This window comes from Pleurodeles waltl, chromosome 12 (assembly GCF_031143425.1).
Source record: "Pleurodeles waltl isolate 20211129_DDA chromosome 12, aPleWal1.hap1.20221129, whole genome shotgun sequence".
NCBI classification, from domain to species: domain Eukaryota; kingdom Metazoa; phylum Chordata; class Amphibia; order Caudata; family Salamandridae; genus Pleurodeles; species Pleurodeles waltl.
The window spans coordinates 25552973-25570414 of NC_090451.1; the positions used below are offsets into that span (position 1 = coordinate 25552973).

The following is a 17442-nucleotide window of genomic DNA, read 5'->3' on the forward strand; positions in this document are numbered from 1 at the left end:
GAAAAGCCGACGCTTCCATGCAAGCCAATGGAAAGGTAATTTACCCCACAGCTGTTTCTAAATCTACGTCTGGTCTAGTGTGGCATGGATGCTAATGAGGCCTGATATTCAGTCCTCTACCGATGCTCTCATTGTGGGGTAACAGAGGCCGCCCTAGAGGGGGTGGTAATGTCCTCTTGCCAGTGTCACTCATGGCATGCCCTGACCTGACAGTGATGCCCATCAGAGGCATGACACCTTGTTTCACACCTCACTAATAGTCAAGTCTCCCGGACTTGGAAAGCGCCTGGCTACCCAAAGGGCCTCCCAGCGCTAATACCCAATCAGGTCCCATACTCGAGCTGAGCCGATTATTCCAAAAGAAAAGTTTTTAAAGATTTCCTCATTTTGACTCATTACTCCAATTTCCTGGTTTGCTGAGGAAATTGGAGTCAGAAGTCAAGTTTCGGAAAGTTGTAAATCGTGCATTAACGGCAGTGCACGGGCCAGGCAGTGCTTAATTTGTAAATTAAGAGGTGCCGGTGCTCAAAGCCCTTCTCTTAAACACGAGGCTGCTGTAATTAAATCTGCCAGCACTGAATAATGAGGCAGCGTAACCCTGAAGCCACCCCAGGCCTCTTCAATCCATTTACGGCCACCCCTGCCCCTTCAGCTCATCCTGCAACTTTCTACTTTCTCCTTTTATGACGCTTTTTAGTTTTTCCTTCTTCCGTCTTTCCCATGTGAGGCTTTTGCTCGCAGCAAATGCCTGAGGCATAAGAATAAGCACCGGCCCTCACAAATAAGTACCGGTGCTCAGCACCGAAAACAACAAGCACAAATTAAGCACTGGGGCCAGGCCCACAGGTACTCACCCCATACTCGTCCCTCCGACTCCGCCTGTCCTCAAACTCTTCCAGCTGCGAGTCCTGCAGCCTGCCGGGGGTCCTGGGCTCCCAGTCCGGATACGGGGGCGCAGGGCCATTCGCTGTGGCACTGTAGGTCTGGTAGGTGGGCTCCCTCCGTAGGGCGCTGTCTGAGGACGCCCCAGGGGCCGTGCCCACGACCAAGGGCCTCAGCGGGGTGGAGAAGAGTGAGACGACATACCTGTCCGGGGGACCTGCAGGACGCAACGAGAGAGGGTCACTGTTACCAGGCATTGCCCCCTCTTTAGCACCCCCTTACTTAATACAAACGCGCGTGCGCGTTCTTTATGCCCCGGTGCTGTTCCGTAGGGAGCTGGACCGACAGTGGGTGAATGGAGGGTGGTCATTGGGCCTTAGTGCACGAGGTGGCACGTGCAGCCGTGCCTGGCTCACACCTTGCCAGGGCATGTGGTGACGAGGGATGTGTGCGCTTTATCTGGCCAGAGCACCGCTTATGACACACCACTCCTTAGAAGGGCATGGTTGGCGGATGTGTCCAAGGCGGCCACCAACTTCACCCGGGCTCATGGGGTGGGCAGCTCTCGCAGCTGCCGGGCACAACTGGAGGGGCACCTCGGCTGGGTGTGGCATAGCACGGCAGGGCGCCGCCTGGTGATGTTTGGTACAGGATGGCAGGGTACGCGTGGTGATGTTTGGTACAGGATGGCAGGGCACCGCGTGGTGATGTTTGGTACAGCATGGCAGGGCAGGGCACCGCGTGGTGATGTTTGGTACAGGATGGCAAGCGGGGCGCCGCCTGGTGATGTTTGGTACAGCATGGCACGGCAGGGCGCCGCCTGGTGATGTTTGGTACAGCATGGCAGGGCGCCGCGTGTTTGGTATGGCATGGCATGGCACCGCGTGGTGATGTTTGGTACAGGATGGCACGGCAGGGTGCCGTATGGTGATGTTTGGTACAGGATGGCATGGCAGGGCAGGGCGCCACGTGGTGATGTTTGGTACAGCATGGCACGGCAGGGCGCCGCCTGGTGATGTTTGGTACAGCATGGCACGGCAGGGCGCCGCCTGGTGATGTATGGTACAGCATGGCACGGCAGGGCGCCGCCTGGTGATGTTTGGTACGGCATGGCAGTGCAGGGCGCCGCCTGGTGATGTTTGGCACAGCATGGCAAGGCGCCGCGTGGTGATGTTTGGCACAGCATGGCAAGGCGCCGTGTGGTGATGTGTGGTACAGGATGGCAGGGCGCCGCGTGGTGATGTTTGGTACAGGATGGCAGGGCGCCGCGTGGTGATGTTTGGTACAGCATGGCACGGCAGGGCGCCGCGTGGTTGGTACAGCATTGCACGGCAGGGCGCCGCGTGGTGATGTTTGGTACAGCATGGCAGGGCGCAGCATGGTGATGTTTGGTATGGCATGGCATGGCATGGCACCGCGTGGTGATGTTTGGTACAGGATGGCACGGCAGGGCGCCGCCTGGTGATGTTTGGTATGGCATGGCAGGGCAGGGCGCCGCGTGGTGATGTTTGGTACAGCATGGCATGGCAGGGCGCCGCGTGGTGATGTTTGGTACAGGATGGCACCGCAGGGCGCCGCGTGGTGATGTTTGGTACAGCATGGCGCGGCAGGGCAGGGCGCCGCGTGGTGATGTTTGGTACAGGATGGCAGGGCAGGGCACCGCGTGGTGATGTATGGTATGGCAGGGCATGGCAGGGCGCCGCGTGGTGATGTTTGGTACAGGATGGCAGGGCAGGGCGCCGCGTGATGTTTGGTATGGCATGGCAGGGCAGGGCGCCGCATGGTGATGTTTGGTACAGGATGGCAGGCCAGGGCTCCGCGTGGTGATGTTTGGCACAGCATGGCAAGGCGCCGCCTGGTGATGTGTGGTACAGGATGGCAGGGCGCCGCGTGGTGATGTTTGGTACAGCATGGCACGGCAGGGCGCCGCGTGGTGATGTTTGGCACAGCATGGCAAGGCGCCGCCTGGTGATGTGTGGTACAGGATGGCAGGGCGCCGCGTGGTGATGTTTGGTACAGGATGGCAGGGCACCACGTGGTGATGTTTGGTACAGCATGGCACGGCAAGGCGCCGCGTGGTGATGTTTGGCACAGCATGGCAAGGCGCCGCCTGGTGATGTGTGGTACAGGATGGCAGGGCGCCGCGTGGTGATGTTTGGTACAGGATGGCAGGGCACCACGTGGTGATGTTTGGTACAGCATGGCACGGCAGGGCGCCGCGTGGTGATGTTTGGTACAGCATGGCAGGGCAGGGCGCCGCGTGGTGATGTTTGGTACAGGATGGCAGGGCACCACGTGGTGATGTTTGGTACAGCATGGCACGGCAGGGCGCCGCGTGGTGATGTTTGGTACAGCATGGCACGGCAGGGCGCCGCGTGGTTGGTACAGCATAGCAGGGCGCCGCGTGGTGATGTTTGGTATGGCATGGCATGGCGTCGCGTGGTGATGTTTGGTACAGCATGGCACGGCAGGGTCCACCACATCTCTGCAGTACCCTGCTGTTCTCACATGGAGAGGACCATGACGTCACATGTCCCAGGGGGAGAGGGGGCACCATATCTCTGCAGTACCCTCCTGTTCTCCCATGGAGCACCATCTGACTTCACATGTCCCATGGGGGCCACCATAGCTCTGCAGTACCCTGCTGTCCTCGCTTGGGGCCGCCCATGACGTCACATGCCCCTCCTGTCCTCGCATGGAGCAGCCCACAGCTCTGCACATGGCCAAGGCTTGGGTCCATCATGGTGCCCACACAAAGAGTGGCCCACTGCCCTGGTCGTGTTGAACATTAACAAGTCCCAGTGCCAACACTGCCCACAGGGAGCCCACTACCACCCTGCAGGTAGCGCAGGCACCCTAGTCCCACCTGCAGCTGGTACAGGCCGGAAGGGCGCCCAGTGTCTTTAAACAAAAGATATGGCCCCGGCAGAGTGTGAAGAGGGGCCCTGGGACTCCCGTACCTCACGGATATTCATTGAGCTTGAGGTAAACGGAGCCCCCTGAAGGGCCGGGGCCTCCGAAGGGTCGCAGGGGCTGCAGGGGCCTGTGTTACGCCCTGAGGGCAGCTCTAGGGCTGGAGATCAGGAGGACGAGCCCAGGGGGACATGGGTGGAGGTGAATACTTACTGACGTGGCCCCTGACCGGTCCTGGCGACTGGAAGCCTCTGGACTCCTGCGGGGGGAGAAACAAGCTGGGGTGAGACATCCAGGCGGAGGCGGGCAGGAAGAGGTGAGAAGAGACGCACACTGGGAGACATGGGGGACGGGCCCGACAGGAGATGAGAGGGCAAAGTACCGAATGTGCAGGAGAATAACAATCAAATGTGTGGAGAGGTGAAGGGGGCACGGAGATGTAACAGAGACACAGGAAAGGATGTGGGGCCCATGAGAGACACCAAGAAGTGGGGGACAAAGGGGGTGTTGTAGAGAGAGAAATCGGGAGACACAAAGAGCTAGGGACAGGGAGACAAGGAGAGAGGTGGAGGTAGAAAGAGAGAGAGAAAGAGAGAGAGTGTGAGAGGGACAGAGAGAGAGAGAGACAGAGAGAGAGAGAGAGCGAGCGAGAGAGAGAGAGGGGACGGCGGGAGTAGCAGAGAGACTGAGAGATGAAGGTGCGTGGAGAGATGGAGAGACAGAGACGCAGAGACACAGGAGAGAATCTAGACAGGTGCTGAGAGCAGGGAGGCTAGACTGAGAGGGAGCTGCAGATACACCCAGGGTGAGATGGAGAGACAGAGACACAGGAGAGACACAGGAAATAATCTGGACAGGTGTTGAGAGCAGGGAGGCTAGACTGAGAGGGAGCTGCAGATACACCCAGGGTGAGATGGAGACACGCAGAGACACAGGAGAGAACCTGGACAGGTGTTGAGAGCAGGGTGGCTAGACTGAGAGGGAGCTGCAGATACACCCAGGGTGAGATGGAGAGACGAAGAGACACAGGAGAAAAGCTAGCAGGTGTTGAGAGCAGGGAAGCTAGACTGAGAGGGAGCTGCAGATGCACCCAGGGTGAGATGGGGAGACGCAGAAACACAGGAGAGAATCTGGACAGGTGTTGAGAGCAGGGAAGCTAGACTGAGAGGGAGCTGCAGATACACCCAGGGTGAGATGCAGAGACGCAGAGACAGGAGAGAATCTGCACAGGTGTTGAGAGCAGGGAGGCTAGACTGAGAGGGAGCTGCAGATACACCCAGGGTGAGATGCAGAGACGCAGAGACACAGGAGAGAATCTGGACAGGTGTTGAGTGCAGGGAGGCTAGACTGAGAGGGACCCGCAGATACATCCAGGGTGAGATGGAGAGACAGAGACACAGGAGAGAACCTGGACAGGTGTTGAGAGCAGGGAGGCTAGACTGAGAGGGAGCTGCAGATACACCCAGGGTGAGATGGAGAGACGCAAAAACACAGGAGAGAAGCTAGCAGGTGTTGAGAGCAGGGAAGCTAGACTGAGAGGGAGCTGCAGATACACCCAGGGTGAGATGGAGAGATGCAGAGACACAGGAGAAAACCTGGACAGGTGTTGATAGCAGGGAAGCTAGACTGAGAGGGAAATGCAGATACACCCAGGGTGAAATGGAGAGATCTAGAGACACAGGAAAATAGCTGGACAGGTGTTGAGAGCAGGGAAGCTAGACTGAGAGGGAGCTGCAGATACACACAGGGTGAGATGGAGAGATCTAGAGACACAGGAGAGAATCTGGACAGGTGTTGAGAGCAGGGAAGCGAGACTGAGAGGGAGCAGCAGATACACCCAGGGTGAGATGGAGACGCAGAGACACAGAGACACAGGAGATAATCTGGGCAGGTGTTGAGAGCAGGGAAGGTAGACTGAGAGGGAGCTGCAGATACACCCAGGGTGAGATGGAGAGACAGAGACGCAGAGACACAGGAGAGAAGCTAGCAGGTGTTGAGAGCAGGGAAGCTAGACTGAGAGGGAGCTGCAGATACACCGAGGGTGAGATGGAGAGACAGAGACACAGGAGAGAAGCTAGCAGGTGTTGAGAGCAGGGAAGCTAGACTGAGAGGGAGATGCAGATACACCCAGGGTGAGATGGAGAGACAGAGACGCAGAGACACAGGAGAGAAGCTAGCAGGTGTTGAGAGCAGGGAAGCTAGACTGAGAGGGAGCTGCAGATACACAAAGGGTGAGATGGAGAGATCTAGAGACACAGGAGAGAATCTGGACAGGTGTTGAGAGCAGGGAAGCTAGACTGAGAGGGAGCTGCAGATACACCCAGGGTGAGATGCAGAGACGCAGAGACACAGGAGAGAATCTGTACAGGTGTTGAGAGCAGAGAGGCTAGACTGAGAGGGAGCTGCAGATACACCCAGGGTGAGATGCAGAGACGCATAGACACAGGACAGAATCTGGACAGGTGTTGAGAGCAGGGAAGCTAGACTGAGAGGGAGCTGCAGATACACCCAGGGTGAGATGGAGAGACGCAGAGACACAGGAGAGAATCTATCTGGACAGGTGTTGAGAGCAGGGAAGCTAGACTGAGAGGGAGCTGCAGATACACCCAGGGTGAGATGGAGAGACAGAGACGCAGAGATACAGGAGAGAATCTGGACAGGTTTTGAGAGCAGGGAAGCTAGACTGAGAGGGAGCTGCAGATACACCCAGGGTGAGATGCAGAGACGCAGGGACACAGGAGAGAAGCTAGCAGGTGTTGAGAGCAGGGAAGCTAGACTGAGAGGGAGCTGCAGATACACACAGGGTGAGATGGAGAGATCTAGAGACACAGGAAAGAATCTGCACAGGTGTTGAGAGCAGGGAAGCTCGACTGAGAGGGAGCTGCAGATACACCCAGGGTGAGACGGAGAGACGCAGAGACACAGGAGAGAAGCTAGCAGGTGTTGAGAGCAGGGAAGCTAGACTGAGAGGGAGCTGCAGATACACCCAGGGTGAGATGGAGAGACAGAGACACAGGAGAGAACCTGGACAGGTGTTGAGAGCAGGGAGGCTAGACTGAGAGGGAGCTGCAGATACACCCAGGGTGAGATGGAGAGACGCAAAAACACAGGAGAGAAGCTAGCAGGTGTTGAGAGCAGGGAAGCTAGACTGAGAGGGAGCTGCAGATACACCCAGGGTGAGATGGAGAGATGCAGAGACACAGGAGAAAACCTGGACAGGTGTTGAGAGCAGGGAAGCTAGACTGAGAGGGAAATGCAGATACACCCAGGGTGAAATGGAGAGATCTAGAGACACAGGAAAGTAGCTGGACAGGTGTTGAGAGCAGGGAAGCTAGACTGAGAGGGAGCTGCAGATACACACAGGGTGAGATGGAGAGATCTAGAGACACAGGAGAGAATCTGGACAGGTGTTGAGAGCAGGGAAGCTAGACTGAGAGGGAGCAGCAGATACACCCAGGGTGAGATGGAGACGCAGAGACACAGAGACACAGGAGATAATCTGGGCAGGTGTTGAGAGCAGGGAAGGTAGACTGAGAGGGAGCTGCAGATACACCGAGGGTGAGATGGAGAGACAGAGACACAGGAGAGAAGCTAGCAGGTGTTGAGAGCAGGGAAGCTAGACTGAGAGGGAGATGCAGATACACCCAGGGTGAGATGGAGAGACAGAGACGCAGAGACACAGGAGAGAAGCTAGCAGGTGTTGAGAGCAGGGAAGCTAGACTGAGAGGGAGCTGCAGATACACAAAGGGTGAGATGGAGAGATCTAGAGACACAGGAGAGAATCTGGACAGGTGTTGAGAGCAGGGAAGCTAGACTGAGAGGGAGCTGCAGATACACCCAGGGTGAGATGCAGAGACGCAGAGACACAGGAGAGAATCTGTACAGGTGTTGAGAGCAGGGAGGCTAGACTGAGAGGGAGCTGCAGATACACCCAGGGTGAGATGCAGAGACGCATAGACACAGGACAGAATCTGGACAGGTGTTGAGAGCAGGGAAGCTAGACTGAGAGGGAGCTGCAGATACACCCAGGGTGAGATGGAGAGACGCAGAGACACAGGAGAGAATCTATCTGGACAGGTGTTGAGAGCAGGGAAGCTAGACTGAGAGGGGGCTGCAGATACACCCAGGGTGAGATGGAGAGACAGAGACGCAGAGATACAGGAGAGAATCTGGACAGGTTTTGAGAGCAGGGAAGCTAGACTGAGAGGGAGCTGCAGATACACCCAGGGTGAGATGCAGAGACGCAGGGACACAGGAGAGAAGCTAGCAGGTGTTGAGAGCAGGGAAGCTAGACTGAGAGGGAGCTGCAGATACACACAGGGTGAGATGGAGAGATCTAGAGACACAGGAAAGAATCTGCACAGGTGTTGAGAGCAGGGAAGCTCGACTGAGAGGGAGCTGCAGATACACCCAGGGTGAGACGGAGAGACGCAGAGACACAGGACAAAATCTGGACAGGTGTTGAGAGCAGGGAGGCTAGACTGAGAGGGAGCTGCAGATACACCCAGGGTGAGATGGAGAGACAGAGACGGATAGACACAGGAGAGAATCTGGACAGGTGTTGAGAGCAGGGAAGCTAGACTGAGAGGGAGCTGCAGATACACCCAGGGTGAGATGGAGAGACAGAGACACAGGAGAGAACCTGGACAGGTGTTGAGAGCAGGGAGGCTAGACTGAGAGGGAGCTGCAGATACACCCAGGGTGAGATGGAGAGACGCAAAAACACAGGAGAGAAGCTAGCAGGTGTTGAGAGCAGGGAAGCTAGACTGAGAGGGAGCTGCAGATACACCCAGGGTGAGATGGAGAGATGCAGAGACACAGGAGAAAACCTGGACAGGTGTTGAGAGCAGGGAAGCTAGACTGAGAGGGAAATGCAGATACACCCAGGGTGAAATGGAGAGATCTAGAGACACAGGAAAGAAGCTGGACAGGTGTTGAGAGCAGGGAAGCTAGACTGAGAGGGAGCTGCAGATACACACAGGGTGAGATGGAGAGATCTAGAGACACAGGAGAGAATCTGGACAGGTCGTTGAGAGCAGGGAAGCTAGACTGAGAGGGAGCAGCAGATACACCCAGGGTGAGATGGAGACGCAGAGACGCAGAGACACAGGAGATAATCTGGGCAGGTGTTGAGAGCAGGGAAGGTAGACTGAGAGGGAGCTGCAGATACACCCAGGGTGAGATGGAGAGACAGAGACGCAGAGAAACAGGAGAGAAGCTAGCAGGTGTTGAGAGCAGGGAAGCTAGACTGAGAGGGAGCTGCAGATACACCCAGGGTGAGATGGAGAGACAGAGACACAGGAGAGAAGCTAGCAGGTGTTGAGAGCAGGGAAGCTAGACTGAGAGGGAGATGCAGATACACCCAGGGTGAGATGGAGAGACAGAGACGCAGAGACACAGGAGAGAAGCTAGCAGGTGTTGAGAGCAGGGAAGCTAGACTGAGAGGTAGCTGCAGATACACAAAGGGTGAGATGGAGAGATCTAGAGACACAGGAGAGAATCTGGACAGGTGTTGAGAGCAGGGAAGCTAGACTGAGAGGGAGCTGCAGATACACCCAGGGTGAGATGCAGAGACGCAGAGACACAGGAGAGAATCTGTACAGGTGTTGAGAGCAGGGAGGCTAGACTGAGAGGGAGCTGCAGATACACCCAGGGTGAGATGCAGAGACGCATAGACATAGGACAGAATCTGGACAGGTGTTGAGAGCAGGGAAGCTAGACTGAGAGGGAGCTGCAGATACACCCAGGGTGAGATGGAGAGACGCAGAGACACAGGAGAGAATCTATCTGGACAGGTGTTGAGAGCAGGGAAGCTAGACTGAGAGGGAGCTGCAGATACACCCAGGGTGAGATGGAGAGACAGAGACGCAGAGATACAGGAGAGAATCTGGACAGGTGTTGAGAGCAGGGAAGCTAGACTGAGAGGGAGCTGCAGATACACCCAGGGTGAGATGCAGAGACGCAGGGACACAGGAGAGAAGCTAGCAGGTGTTGAGAGCAGGGAAGCTAGACTGAGAGGGAGCTGCAGATACACACAGGGTGAGATGGAGAGATCTAGAGACACAGGAAAGAATCTGCACAGGTGTTGAGAGCAGGGAAGCTCGACTGAGAGGGAGCTGCAGATACACCCAGGGTGAGACGGAGAGACGCAGAGACACAGGACAAAATCTGGACAGGTGTTGAGAGCAGGGAGGCTAGACTGAGAGGGAGCTGCAGATACACCCAGGGTGAGATGGAGAGACAGAGACGGATAGACACAGGAGAGAATCCGGACAGGTGTTGAGAGCAGGGAAGCTAGACTGAGAGGGAGCTGCAGATACACCCAGGGTGAGATGGAGAGACAGAGACACAGGAAAGAGCCTGGAAAGGTGTTGAGAGCAGGGAAGCCAGACTCAGAGGGATCTGCAGATACACCCAGGGTGAGATGCAGAGACGCAGAGACAACAGAAGAGAAGCTAGTAGGTGTTGAGAGCAGGGAGGCTAGACTGAGAGGGAGCTGCAGATACACCCAGGGTGAGATTCAGAGATGCAGAGACACAGGAGAGAATCTGGGCAGGTGTTGAGGGCAGGGAAGCTAGACTGAGAGGGAGCTGCAGATACACCCAGGGTGAGATGGAGAGACAGAGACACAGAGTCACAGGAGAGAAGCTAGCAGATGTTGAGAGCAGGGAAGCTAGACTGAGAGGGAGCTGTAGATACACCCAGGGTGAGATGGAGAGACAGAGACGCAGAGACACAGGAGAGAATCTGGACAGGTGTTGAGAGCAGGGAAGCTACACTGAGAGGGAGCTGCAGATACACACAGGGTGAGATGGAGAGATCTAGAGACACAAGAGAGAATCTGGACAGGTGTTGAGAGCAGGGAAGCTAGACTGAGAGGGAGCTGCAGAGACACCCAGGGTGAGATGGAGACGCAGAGACGCAGAGACACAGGAGATAATCTGGGCAGGTGTTGAGAGCAGGGAAGCTAGACTGAGAGGGAGCTGCAGATACACCCAGGGTGAGATGGAGAGACAGAGACGCAGAGACACAGGAGAGAAGCTAGCAGGTGTTGAGAGCAGGGAAGCTAGACTGAGAGGGAGGTGAAGATACACCCAGGGTGAGATGGAGAGACAGAGACGCAGAGACACAGGAGAGAAGCTAGCAGGTGTTGAGAGCAGGGAAGCTAGACTGAGAGGGAGTTGCAGATACACCCAGGGTGAGATGGAGAGACAGAGACGCAGAGACACAGGAGAGAAGCTAGCAGGTGTTGAGAGCAGGGATGCTAGACTGAGAGGGAGCTGCAGATACACCCAGGGTGAGATGGAGAGACAGAGACGAAGAGACACAGGAGAGAATCTGGACAGGTGTTGAGAACAGGGAAGCTAGACTGAGAGGGAGCTGCAGATACACAAAGGGTGAGATGGAGAGATCTAGAGACACAGGAGAGAATCTGGACAGGTGTTGAGAGCAGGGAAGCTAGACTGAGAGGGAGCTTCAGATACACAAAGGGTGAGATGGAGAGATCTAGAGACACAGGAGAGAATCTGGACAGGTGTTGAGAGCAGGGAAGCTAGACTGAGAAGGAGCTGCAGATACACCCAGGGTGAGATGGAGAGACGCAGAGACACAGGAGAGAATCTGGACAGGTGTTGAGAGCAGGGAGGCTAGACTAAGAGGGAGCTGCATATACACCCAGGGTGAGATGGAGAGACAGAGACACAGGAGAGAATCTGGACAGGTGTTGAGAGCAGTGAAGCTAGACTGAGAGGGAGCTGCAGATACACACAGGGTGAGATGGAGAGATCTAGAGACACAGGAGAGAATCTGGACAGGTGTTGAGAGCAGGGAAGCTAGACTGAGAGGGAGCTGCAGATACACCCAGGGTGAGATGGAGAGACAGAGACACAGGAAAGAGTCTGGACAGGTGTTGAGAGCAGGGAAGCTAGACTGAGAGGGAGCTGCAGATACACCCAGGGTGAGATGCAGAGACGCATAGACACAGGACAGAATCTGGACAGGTGTTGAGAGCAGGGAAGGTAGACTGAGAGGGAGATGCAGATACACCCAGGGTGAGATGGAGAGACGCAGAGACACAGGAGAGAATCTATCTGGACAGGTGTTGAGAGCAGGGAAGCTAGACTGAGAGGGAGCTGCAAATACACCCAGGGTGAAATGGAGAGACAGAGACACAGACATACAGGAAAGAATCTGGACAGGTGTTGAGAGCAGGGAAGCTAAACTGAGAGGGAGCTGCATATACAACTAGGGTGAGATGGAGAGACAGAGACACAGGAGAGAATCTGGACAGGTGTTGAGAGCAGGGAAGCTAGACTGAGAGGGAGCTGCAGATACACACAGGGTGAGATGGAGAGATCTAGAGACACAGGAGAGAATCTGGACAGGTGTTGAGAGCAGGGAAGCTAGACTGAGAGGGAGCTGCAGATACACCCAGGGTGAGATGGAGAGACAGAGACACAGGAAAGAGTCTGGACAGGTGTTGAGAGCAGGGAAGCTAGACTGAGAGGGAGCTGCAGATACACCCAGGGTGAGATGCAGAGACGCATAGACACAGGACAGAATCTGGACAGGTGTTGAGAGCAGGGAAGCTAGACTGAGAGGGAGATGCAGATACACCCAGGGTGAGATGGAGAGACGCAGAGACACAGGAGAGAATCTATCTGGACAGGTGTTGAGAGCAGGGAAGCTAGACTGAGAGGGAGCTGCAAATACACCCAGGGTGAAATGGAGAGACAGAGACACAGACATACAGGAGAGAATCTGGACAGGTGTTGAGAGCAGGGAAGCTAAACTGAGAGGGAGCTGCAGATACACCCAGGGTGAGATGCAGAGACGCAGAGACACAGGAGAGAAGCTAGCAGGTGATGAGAGCAGGGAAGATAGACTGAAAGGGAGCTGCAGATACACCCAGGGTGAGATGGAGACACGCAGAGACACAGGACAGAATCTGGACAGGTGTTGAGAGCAGGGAGGGTAGACTGAGAGGGAGTTGCAGATACACACAGGGTGAGATGGAGAGACAGAGACGGATAGACACAGGAAAGTGTCTGGACAGGTGTTGAGAGCAGGGAGGCTAGACTGAGAGGGAGCTGCAGATGCACCCAGGGTGAGACGGAGAGAGGCAGAGACACAGGACAGAATCTGGACAGGTGTTGAGAGCAGGGAGGCTACACTGAGCGGGAGCTGCAGATACACCCAGGGTGAGATGGAGAGACAGAGACGGATAGACACAGGAGAGATTCTGGACAGGTGTTGAGAGCAGGGAAGCTAGACTGAGAGGGAGCTGCAGATACACCCAGGGTGAGATGGAGAGACGCAAAAACACAGGAGAGAAGCTAGCAGGTGTTGAGAGCAGGGAGGCTAGACTGAGAGGGAGCTGCAGATACACCCAGGGTGAGATGGAGAGACGCAGAGGCACAGGAGAGAATCTGGACAGGTGTTGAGAGCAGGGAGGCTAGACTGAGAGGGAGCTGCAGATACACCCAGGGTGAGATGGAGAGATCTAAAGACACAGGACAGAATCTGGACAGGTGTTGAGAGCAGGGAGGCTAGAATGAGAGGGAGCTGCAGATACACCCAGGGTGAGATGGAGAGACCTAGAGACACAGGAGAGAATATCGACAAGTGTTGAGAGCAGGGAGGCTAGACTGAGAGGGAGCTGCAGATGCACACAGGGTGAGGTGGAGAGATGCAGAGACACAGGAGAGAATCTGGACAGGTGTTGAGAGCAGGGAAGCTAGACTGAGAGGGAGCTGGAGATGCACACAGGGTGAGATGGAGAGACAGAGACACAGTAACGAGCCTGGAAAGGTGTTAAGAGCAGGGAAGCTAGACTGAGAGGGAGCTGCAGATGCACACAGGGTGAGATGGAGAGACAGAGACGGGGGGGCACAGAGATGAGGGGGTCAGGAACAGATGAGAGAGCCTGTAAACAGCAGCAGTTAGAGACACTGAGAGCACCAGACTACACCCCCTTGTGGGCTTCCCCCAAGCAGCATCCTCTTGGGGACTCCTTCCCCGACTCTCCCGCACTTATCCCCCAGAGATTGCCATACACATCTCCCACGGAGGACACCGAATGGGCACCTGTGGGCGTAGGCCAGCAAGCCTCTCCCACGGGCCACTGATGAGCCCCCCCCCCCCCCCCCCACCACCTCAAGCCCGTCATCCTGCCCTTCCCTCTGGGGCCCCTGAAGCAAGAAGTATCACCCCAGGTTACTTTAGAAACTCCCCCTCCTTCCCAGGGCATCACTTGGACCCCCCAGTCCCGGCTGCGCCACCTTAGGTAACCCTAATCACACGCAGGGGCCCCTGAAAGAGCAGCTGGAGGCGCTACAGCCAGGGAAGCACCGGGTACCCCCTCATTCAGTACCCGAAACCACCCCGTTGGAATGCCTGGCAACAGAGCTGTGAAACTGCCCAAATACACCCAACACCCCCCCCCCCCTCCCCCCCCCGCGCCCCCACCAGTACTCACCCTGTACTCCTCCCTCGGCTGATGAGGCCTCCTCTCAAACTCCGCCAGCTGCTCACCCCTTAACCTGCCGGGGGTCCGGGGCTCCCATTCCAAGGGCGGCGGCGCGGGGCCCTTTGGTGTGGCCCCATATGTCTGAGGGGTGCTCTCCTCCCTTGGGGTCCTGTCCGATGCTGTCCTGAAGACCAGGGGCCGGAAGGGGGTCGCGAAGAGCGAGACGACGTGCTTGTCCGGAGCCCCTGAAGGTGCAACAAGAGATGGGTGAGGGTCCAGCAGGTCGCCCCTGGCTCCAAGGCTCTGCACCCCCCAGACAGGAGTAAAATACCCCCCCCCCCCCCCAGCAGAACTTTAACTCGTGATGGAAACCCTGGGCCAAGAAGTCTGCCTTACCCCTCCTAGAATCTCACAGGTTCACCTGCTTACAGGTCAGATGTCCTGTGTTTAGGACAGAAGGGGTCTCACCCCTCGGGCTCTCTGCCCCCTCTCTTTACAAGGAGTACTTCATTACTGCTTACAAGGGAGATATCCTGTGGAGGACAGAAGGGGTGTCTCACCCCTCGGGCTCTCTGCACCCTCTCTTTACAAGGAGTATTTCATTACTGCTTACAAGGGAGATGTCCTGTGGAGGACAGAAGGGGGTCTCACCCCTCAGGCTCTCTGCACCCCCTCTTTACAAGGAGTATTTCATTACTGCTTACAAGGGAGATGTCCTGTGGAGGACAGAAGGGGTCTCACCCCTCGGGCTCTCTGCACCCTCTCTTTACAAGGAGTATTTCATTACTGCTTACAAGGGAGATGTCCTGTGGAGGACAGAAGGGGGTCTCACCCCTCAGGCTCTCTGCACCCCCTCTTTACAAGGAGTATTTCATTACTGCTTACAAGGGAGATGTCCTGTGGAGGACAGAAGGGGGTCTCACCCCTCAGGCTCTCTGCACCCTCTCTTTACAAGGAGTATTTCATTACTGCTTACAAGGGAGATATCCTGTGGAGGACAGAAGGGGTGTCTCACCCCTCAGGCTCTCTCCACCCTCTCTTTACAAGGAGTATTTCTCTGCACCCTCTCTTTACAAGGAGTATTTCATTACTGCTTACAAGGGAGATGTCCTGTGGAGGACAGTAGGGGTGTCTCACCCCTCGGGCTCTCTGCACCCTCTCTTTAGAAGGAGTATTTAATTACTGCTTACAAGGGAGATGTCCTGTGGAGGACAGAAGGGGTCTCACCCCTCAGGCTCTCTCCACCCTCTCTTTACAAGGAGTATTTCATTACCGCTTACAAGGGAGATGTCCTGTGGAGGACAGAAGGTGGGTCTCACCCCTCAGGCTCTCTGCACCCTCTCTTTACAAGTAGTATTTCATTACTGCTTACAAGGGAGATGTCCTGTGGAGGACAGAAGGGGGGTCTCACTCCTCAGGCTCTCTGCACCCTCTCTTTACAAGGAGTATTTCTCTGCACCCTCTCTTTACAAGGAGTATTTCATTACTGCTTACAAGGGAGATGTCCTGTGGAGGACAGAAGGGGGGTCTCACCCCTCAGGCTCTCTGCACCCTCTCTTTACAAGGAGTATTTCTCTGCACCCTCTCTTTACAAGGAGTATGCCATTACTGCTTCCAGATCAGATGTCCTGTGGCGGACAGAATGGGTATTTACAAGGAAGATGCCCTCTGGAGGAGGGGGGGGTCTCACCCCTCGGGCTCTCTGCACCCTCTCTTTAGAAGGAGTATTTCATTACTGCTTACAAGGGAGATGTCCTGTGGAGGACAGAGGGGGGTCTCACCCCTCGGGCTCTCTGCACCCTCTCTTTACAAGGAGTATTTCATTACTGCTTACAAGGTACATGTCCTGTGGAGGACAGAGGGGGGTCTCACCCCTCCGGCTGTCTGCACCCTCTCTTTACAAGGAGTATTTCATTACTGCTTACAAGGTACATGTCCTGTGGAGGACAGAGGGGGGTCTCACCCCTCCGGCTGTCTGCACCCTCTCTTTGGAAGGAGTATTTCACAGCAGTGACCCCCCCCCCCCCCCCAATGAGCAGCTGTGGGGGGGGGGGGTACATACAAAGCTTTATCTATCTGCTGTCAGCCTCACAAAGCTGGTTTCACACTCACCACACCAAGCAGTGAGTACTGACCCAGAGGTGTGTCCGTTCTAGGTGTACACACCGGGCACCCTACAGATGAATACAAGGGGCACGGAACATGTCTTAAAGAAGTATGGCCTGGGTCGTGGTCGGGGTCAGGGGTCAGAGAGCCCCCATACTTAGTAGCCATGATGTTCCTGCGCGCACCGCCACGTGTCTGGATTAAAGGTACTTTGGTAAACTCCGGATCCGCTGGACGTAAATCACAACTGGTTGCTGTCAGCGAGAGAGGTTCTGTTATTGTAATTAATTCCAGCAACGGTCATGGTGGTGGACGGTGGTAAGGTGGCGCTGCTGCCAGCAAAACACCGCCTACCGTAAGCAATAATATGGCCTGGTGGAGTTTTCCTGGCGTCCTGTCTCCTGCCAGAGGACCCCCTGCAAGCAGGTAAGTCGGGTTCTCCAACAGGAGAGGGGGTGGGGTGGGGGTGGTGTGTGCATGTGTGGGGGTATTGTGTGTGTGTGTGGGTGGGTGTATATGTCTGTTTTTGTATGTGTGCATGCGGGTGTGAGTCGCGCTGAATGAGTGCGTGAATGAGTGAGTGTACGTGTATGTGTTAATGCATGTGTGCGACAATGTATGTTGGTGTGTGTTGCGGTGTGTGGATATGTATGTGTGCATGTGTGAGTGGATGTGGGAATGCGTGTGTGTATGTGTGCGAATGGGGGTGTTACCACCCTTGCGGTTGGAGTGGTACATTGGAAGTTTGGCTTGAGCCACACCACCAATGTCATAATTTGGGAAAAGGTACCGCCAGCCTGTTGGCAGTACCTTTCCCCAAATTATCCCCGACCACCAGGGTCGTAATGAGGACCTTACTGTTCACATCATGGCTGACTTGCTGTTTCATTCACTGCTGGCATTGTTGCTGGGGCAACCCACTAACATCCCTAGGTTGATATTTAAAAACTATCACTTTTAATAAATGTCTGTCTATACAGTGATATAAAGGAATGTGCTAAGGTGAAATGATTGCACATGTTGAAGAAATACACTTTTTTAAAGTTTAAAGAGCCGGTTATCATATTTTTATG

The 17442-nt window shown here is 55.5% G+C and overlaps 1 protein-coding gene across 2 annotated transcripts in view; it reads right to left on the reverse strand.

Moving 5' to 3' along the window:
- Positions 1 to 17442, reverse strand: part of MISP (mitotic spindle positioning) — a 204657-nt gene that overhangs the window by 68215 nt on the left and 119000 nt on the right. For both annotated transcript variants that reach the window (XM_069216997.1, XM_069216998.1), the window contains 3 exons: positions 14273 to 14508; positions 4009 to 4054; positions 855 to 1099 (listed from right to left, as the gene is read on the reverse strand). In XM_069216997.1, coding sequence (XP_069073098.1) covers positions 855 to 1099; positions 4009 to 4054; positions 14273 to 14508 — 527 coding nt within the window. The remainder of the gene's footprint in view (positions 1 to 854; positions 1100 to 4008; positions 4055 to 14272; positions 14509 to 17442) is intronic.